This window comes from Miscanthus floridulus, chromosome 19, assembly GCF_019320115.1.
Source record: "Miscanthus floridulus cultivar M001 chromosome 19, ASM1932011v1, whole genome shotgun sequence".
Lineage (NCBI taxonomy): Eukaryota > Viridiplantae > Streptophyta > Magnoliopsida > Poales > Poaceae > Miscanthus > Miscanthus floridulus.
Window position 1 is genome coordinate 32,691,147 of NC_089598.1, and position 7,670 is coordinate 32,698,816.

At 44.1% G+C, this 7,670-nt stretch overlaps 1 protein-coding gene across 10 annotated transcripts; it reads right to left on the reverse strand.

The window, feature by feature from the left end:
- Positions 1-318: 318 nt before the first annotated feature.
- LOC136527747 (uncharacterized) lies at positions 319-6,513 on the reverse strand. 10 transcript variants are annotated; one of them, XM_066520568.1, is made up of 9 exons: positions 6,151-6,513; positions 5,318-5,913; positions 5,101-5,187; positions 4,634-4,907; positions 3,743-4,040; positions 3,406-3,652; positions 3,218-3,301; positions 1,153-1,309; positions 319-1,059 (listed from the first exon to the last, which is right to left on the reverse strand). In XM_066520568.1, exons 1-4 carry the CDS (start codon positions 6,463-6,465, stop codon positions 4,664-4,666), a joined length of 1,242 nt encoding a protein of 413 aa, XP_066376665.1. In that variant the 5' UTR covers positions 6,466-6,513; the 3' UTR covers positions 319-1,059; positions 1,153-1,309; positions 3,218-3,301; positions 3,406-3,652; positions 3,743-4,040; positions 4,634-4,663. The 10 variants fall into 10 exon arrangements, with proteins under 10 accessions (XP_066376665.1, XP_066376667.1, XP_066376672.1 ...); XM_066520570.1 differs by having other exon boundaries at positions 1,718-3,301; XM_066520573.1 differs by having other exon boundaries at positions 320-1,059; positions 3,218-3,652; positions 3,743-3,913; positions 4,000-4,040.
- Positions 6,514-7,670: the final 1,157 nt, after the last annotated feature.

Consider the following 7,670-nt stretch of genomic DNA (forward strand, 5'->3'; position numbering starts at 1 on the left):
GATCATGAGAAGCAATGGATCATCATAAGCTACAAGAGAGTGAAGAGAAGACTAAAGCTTTTGTAGGTTATCTTCTTTGGAGGTTCCAGCACGTCAAGGTATGAATCACAACAATCACACTCGCATCTTCGCCACAAAGTCTCCTGCCCCACAGGAAAGAGCAGTACACATTGACGGACACCGGTCTGTCACCATCAGATCAGTCACAACTCACAGTCACAGCTCACAGGTCACCAGCGGGGAGTATCCGAGCACAGTGGACTTGACCTAATGCGATAGGCCTCGTCGACCTGCCACCTTGGTTCGTACGTACGAAAAGAACCGAAGGATTTTCATGTGTTTTTGGTGATATATACATTATACAATGTTGAACAATGAAAAATACCAGACACTACAGCTGCTTGATTCGTGAGTCGCAGGGACTCAGGCCTCAGGGAGTACAGGTAGAACCAAACCTCATCAACAGGGACAATCCATCCGTTATGGTCAGCCAGCTGTTGCCTCAGCAATTTATTCTTGTTTACATGAGCTCCTGACCGTCTCCACCGGTGCTGCATGCAGTCTCAAAAAAAAACAGAACCCCATAGGATTCTACTGCATAGCTTAAAGTAAATGATCTGTTACAAGCAACATCACTCACCATGCGGCCTTTGTGCAGCAAGGTACAGTACCCAGCCTTGAGAGGTTTTTCCAGAGTTTATCGAAGAACCAAGCTTCATAGCAAGAATACCATGGTATACAAGCAGATTACATCCTGACGCAACAGCCAAAAAGAGAGCAGCAACTCAATGACCCTTGGGTCAACAGAATTCTGAACGAGGCAATGCAGTCATGGGTGTTCTCATTCTTTCAAAAATGCCATGGGTGTATTCTGCCTGTTTAAACTCTACTCAGCTATGAAACTATGATCTTTAACTACAGTTATGGCGATGATCTCACAACTGGATAAGAGATTCTCCTAGTCCTAGTAAAAGAAGCCAAGGACCTTCCCTCCCACGTTCTTTCTCCTCGCCTCTTCGTCCATGATGCAATCAGAGGCGGTAGAACGATGTGCCCAAACTGCAAAACGGAAAATGAAGTTCTCTGGAAACTTGGTTCGATTAAGATGCATCAGATAAGTGATGTTTGCACACAAGCTGTTAGTTAACTAACCTGACGTGAGGGAAGCAGCCCCATGGTCCAGGAATCGATTTCCTTACTAACATCAAAACATGGGCTGATCATGCCACTTTGTTCAGTCTACCGTTGAGTTCAACAACTATCCTAACTGAGAGATGATCATCAGCAAACTCAAACAGACAAATGTATCCTGCAGTAAAAAGAGCAAAACCATCACTCATGGAGAGCTAGAAACAGTCCTAGTATAGTTTACCACCAAAAGGTAGGTGCATATTTGATTAAGAGCCCGTTTGGATGGGTGAAACATTTCTGATTCTGGGCAGAATCATCTGAATCTCTACCAAATGCTGAAAAATGAGAAACATTTCACCCTGAATCACCTAGAAACATTTCTCCTTTTAACATTAGGAAGGAGAATCACCCTTGCACCGATCCTAGTTCATTTCAGGGAGAATCAAGATCGGTAGCTAAACAAATAGAGCAAGTGATTCCGTTTCAACAGAGAATCGTTTTTAGGAGAAAAAAACAATCTGGATCCAAAACGTTTCTGTGAGAATTTGGATCCCTACCAAATAGGCCCTAATGATAAAAAAATTACCATGCTTTTGCATGACGATGATGACCATTGATGAAGGTATGATTATCACTGTCAGACTACATGAGCACTATATTAAGGTCCTCATCAGTATATGGAGGTAATTGCAGCTGTCAACTGTTTCTTTCAGACAGCAAAGTCGGAACAATGTATGCCCATTACTAAGTAACTGGAGCATTTATTTCATGATACAGTCTGGTAATCTTTTGTCAACAGAAGCTCCACCAAATTGCTGCAGTGAAGGTTGCATAGGTGATAGGACACAGCTTCTTAACAAGTATGACAGTTCTATTTTATAGCGAAAACTGCTTCTTTTTTACCAACATTAGATAGGAGCATTGTCACCTAGCAAGTTTACAACATCATGACCTGTTTATATTGATTTCTTTCTAAATAATGCAGGATAGCAAATTCAAATTTACATGGCTGAATGCAGTTCTATTTTCAGTTCCAGACCTCTGTATAGAGGGCCCAGTAATGAGGCCTAGAAAAACTCGTGTTCAGATTGCAACTTGTAAGTGAACTCAAGTACTGAACTGTATAAATGGTTAGAATTTATTCCCCTGATAACATCTTTTATCTCAACAGCTATCGAATGTTTAAGGTTCCATGCAAATCATCAGCATGGCCTTGATACTAGGCGAGGAGATTTCCCAGAAAGGGAGGAAAATCTTTGGTTCCCGGTATCCGACAAGGGCGGAACCAGTAAAGACATGGGTGTACACATGTACACCCAATAATTTTTTGCAAAACAATCGAAGTTAGTAAGCATAATACATGTATACACGTGTACACTTGTACTTAGATCAGATCTGAATACAAGGTTTTGCCCAAATTGGATAGTTCATAAATGACAAAAATGATATAATATTGCTGATACAGAATAGGAACTAGAATATACAGTTCCAGTAATCCAGTCTTCCAGATATGCATCAGTTCAAACTTAACCTTGTCATCAGTTCAAAAGAACAATACAATAAAGTGCCAGATATGCATCTAGACAATCCTGACCAAGCGCATGGAGGAAATTCACATCTAGAACAAGTGGCCCTTCCCACCACACACAGCTCGATATCTCCTGATTTACTGCTACAGAATTCAAATCTTGTGAATTAGGGCTGGGGATTGGGGCTCACCTTGGGAGGACCGGAGGAGGATGCAGACAGCAGGATGTGTGGGGCGGTGGTCAGGAGAGGAAAGCGGCCGAGCCGAAAATGACAGCGGCATGCGGCTGGGGACATGGCCGACTGGGGAGTGGATGCAGCAACACTGCTGCTGCTGGGAATTAAATGCCTAGGGTTATACCATGGGCTGGGCCGGCTGCGGCTGCTTCATTGGCTAAATTGATAGCTGAACTTGAATTTCAGGAAGCCATGGGCACCAGCGGGAAAAAATGAAAACCCGTCCCGCCCTGTCGGATCTAAAACCCAGAGATCTTGGGTCCCTAGGTTTGGGTACTCAGTATCACACAGCAGGGGAGTGAAGACAAAGAGGTGGGCATACCTGGTGGTGCTCGCTGCCGGCAAAGGTCCCGAAGAAGACCTGGTCACCTGGCGTAGGGTGGCAATGACTGTTGCTTGGTCATCGCTGGTAACCCATAAAATAGTTGTAAGGTGCCAAGCTATGGTAACAGTGGCAATCGGTTTGTGTGAGCAGTGCGGCTGCAATAACAAGCAGACAAAGGGAGACACCTAGCATAACATCTTCAGAGACGGGGAGCAGAGGATTCGAGGAACAAGAATCTGCTGTTTGTATCCGGGCATAAATGGCAACTTATGCCCTTGCAGGCATAATTACTCGAGATGGAACTTTCACGGAATACACTAATCATTTCAACACATACTCGAGAATTGGACCGGAAAGCCTGCATATGTCCTCAATGCCGAGTCAAGCTGAGCGGTACGCCAATACTGGAGATGCAGTGCCTGGATCCCCTGGCTAAGTAGTGAATGATTATGGTTATGCTGTTGTTTGACAAAGTGTTGTTCAGCTGTTGAGACAACAAATAAGTAATTTGATGATGCTTACCACTCCAGAAAGCTGCAATGAATATGATCAGTCATACAGTGCCACAGGGTCCACAAACTGCTTCAAAGTTGTAGCCTCTGGCCAAGCAGCAGAGCCTCATCCTTAGCATCCAGATGTAGCAAGAAGCCACTGCGCTTGGTGCTATTGCATGTGTCGGCCACCATCAATATGCTGCTGTTTATCAGCAAGTTTCAGAGACTGAATTAGGTACCATTTGGTCCTCAGAGCAAGTGAATAATTCTCATCATGCGTCGTACCTATCGTACTGAATCCAAATGTGCTAGTCATCAATATTGACCTAACAGAATCACAAGAAAGAAGCTTAAATAGAATCTTGTTTGAGACAGTAAAGTTACTCTTGTATGTCTCATAAACATATGACACAAAGGGGATATTACAAAAAACTCATGCACGCCTCACTAACTATTTGTTCAAAGAAAAGCAGTGCTGATGTATGCTGAGTTTCTGAACACTAGCTATCAGACTGTGCACAGTGATTTCATACCAATAAATTATCCTTAAGAAGCTTGGTATACTATACTGGACTGAAATATATCTTCACTTCCAGGAGTAGGATACCATGGCACACGAACTACAGAGTCTATAAATCATCAGCAAGCACACTGGTTCATTAGTAAAGCCTTAGTGCCCATGGACAAAAGGCACCCAATCTTGCTTTCATGCACTTGCTGGACACAGAGGATAAAAGTCCAACAAACAAATCAAGAAGCTTCTAGTTCTAAGGTTGTGTATCGAGACTCAGGATGTGACATTCAAATTGGTATTCAGATGGTAGTGACAGCAATAACAACCAGAAGTGGCAAAAGTTCATGGAGGAAACCAACTATGTGAAGCCAACAAATATAAAGGTGACATATGCACCACAGATACCTTGGTGTAAGATTTGACTTTTCATTCATATCAATGTGACCATCTTATTGCAAGAGCTGTCAAGCACAAGAATGCTAAATATACCATAATTACATGCCATTCTCGAGCTAACCAACAGCACCTCAGAGTCACAGACCCTTTAGTATCAAATGTAGCAATGACAAAACCAGGAACTCCTCTTGTCTTCCATGTCATAGCTGGTACTGTTACTTCACGTGTACCATCAGCATGGACAAAGACAGAGAAGCTACCAGAATGAGCATTAAATATAATCCTGCAGAAAAAAAAATGACATTAGGACTTCAGTTACCATTCTAAAGAAAGCAAAACAGAATTTTCATAAACAGTAATTTGAAAATAATTGTACACATAACATGACGACACACCACCCAGACAATATAACAAAAAGAATAGCCAACTACAACAGGGAATTCAATCCAAAGCTAACATCAATACAGAGGGCTCACCTTGGTTTAAGTGCCTGAAGAATATATTGTGTTGAATTCACAGGAAGAGTATGCAAGTGATCGTATAAAATCCTGCTATTAGCTCCACTGCACGGTTTCAAGTAGTATGTCATGATACATATCACACCAATTCCGGGCTTCAAAAACAACATTAACGTAATACAGCAGCACGGGACTAAAGATTCTACTCATAAAATACATACTATTGATGATTTACCTTAGTTTTGAGCTTGAGTCAGCTAATGAATGATCGGAGACAACCGTCTCTGAAAATGTGGGAACACCCGTAACCTCTCCATCGAATTTATGCAATGGAAAATGGAGCAAAACGACAGGACCTGACCCTGATTCCATGTTGTTTTGCCTCCAACTAATGTCAGCGAAATTTTCACTTCTTTCACATCGTAAAGGGTTACATTCTGCTTCATAAACCCTTTCCCTTTGGATATGATGGTTCTCCCTCTCCATAACCTTCTCGATGCTGAACCGCAATGCATTGTCGCTACAGAGCAGCGCAACCGCATTTAGTGACACGAAACTTACATTGCTGATATCGAAAGAGCCACATCCACTTGAATCCAACCCTGGCAAATGTTTGGTCCTGCGGCGGACGAATTTACCCTCCAAATTTGCACAAGTGCCAACATCTTTATCACCCAAAACAATATGAAGAGGAAGAGTGGAGTACGGTCCCAATATCCCCTCAAACTGTTGAATAACAGAAATCCATTTGGCCTCCGTTGATTCCGAACCTCTTGCTGAGATGTCCCCAAGGACTACGATCATATTCGGCTTCAATCTTTGAATAGAGTTCTGGAAAAAAAGGCATAACATCGGGAATCAAATCTGACAGTAAGTGGACCCTCAAGTGAACACTGAATCGCATGAAAACGTGCAACTCCACTACTTTTAGCACCCGAGGACGGCAGAACAGCAAATTTGCAACTGCATTAGCCCATCTAACGTGTGCAAAATCAAACATTTCAAGATATCCGACAAAATTTCGAGAAAATTCGGGGCACTCGCTCGCATCTGAATCCTATCACTCACAGCGAAGAATTTGGACATGACGTGGTCTCGGAAGTGGCGGTCAGCGAAGGACGCATCCGACCCGAGGAGCATCAGGTCGGCGACCATCATGGCCCTGAGGTCCCCGGAACCGTGGGCGGCGGGCAGGCCCCCCGAGCAAGAGGGCATCGAGAGCCAGTCCTCGAACGCGAGCAGCGCCGTGACGAGGAGGAGCGGAACGGCTGGGTTGGGCCAAGTCGCCATCGTAGCCGGCGTGGAGACCGGCAGGAGGATGGGATGGGGGTAAGGGCTGCGTCCGTCGAGGTTTGGGTGTAGTCGCCGCCGGCCATGGACCATGGACGGGGGCGGTTGCTTGCTTGCTTCTTTATTTATGATGACTCAGCATTCCCAGTAAGTTTTGACCGGGCCGTGACAATCAGACGGCAATCACTGGAAGTAGCCGTTTAGGGCGTGATTGGTAGCCCTCGTGTAGCGGTCCAAAGCGTCATCTGACACTATGTCATATACTATCTTTGTGTTTGGTTTTCTATGTCAAACGAAATCGATGCACCGGACCGTGTATTTGAGGCCTCTGGTGCAGGCTCACAGCGTACGTAAAAATCGAGCTTCCCATGCGAGCCGGGATGGTGTGGTGCGACGCATGGCCTAGGACCCATGTGTCATACACTCAAAACTCACATCCATACCTACAACCAAATAAGATGTTATCTCATACTGGACCAACAACAAAGACAACAAAACATAACTAAGTGCACGGTTTGAACATATATTTCACCATCCTAGATTGGCTCTCCATTCCGGCTCCCCTCACCAAAGCAACCAATCATGCCCTTAGTGAACCATGGACGATTGAGATGGAAAGCTACAACAAGATGCTATGTGAAGAAAAGTCTCGCATGTCTTTTTTTTTTGTATTATTTTACCATAAAAACGGAGACTAGCGTCCGGACATATGTACGTACCGTTCGTTCGGACGCCGTGGGCACCTGCGCCTGTTGCCCGCTCGTTTTTAATAGAGCCTTTTTTACCGTCTGACATTACGAAAGATACTCTATTCTTACGTGTTATTAAAAAATCCATATAGATCCTGATGCAATGACGCTAAACTTTTTTTTGTGCCGTTTGGCTTCTTTTTTTAGCCGGAACAGTATTTTTCTCTCACAACAATTTAGCGGGAATAGTGTTTTTCAGCCAAATTCAGCCCAGCGAACGGGGCCTTTTTGTCCAACACACCATTCCATCCAGTTTTGCTCCTAACGATGGGTAATGGCGCAACCAAATGACTTAGATGTCCTTAGGCTTGAGAGGCTCTGTGAACTAGTTGGTTTGCTTCAGTGTCATTCCTAGGCCAGCCCCAGGCCAAGCGTTTTGGCGCCAAAGCCAAGGTTGTTGACGCCAATTGAGCCCTTAGGCTTCTCCTCCTGTATATAGGTCCTCAGCCCTATCAGTTGCCACTCATGCAACTTGAGCCCTATCAGGGATGTATGGATGGATGGATGGATGAATGAATCAATGTTGAATGATGAATACGAAGATTGTTC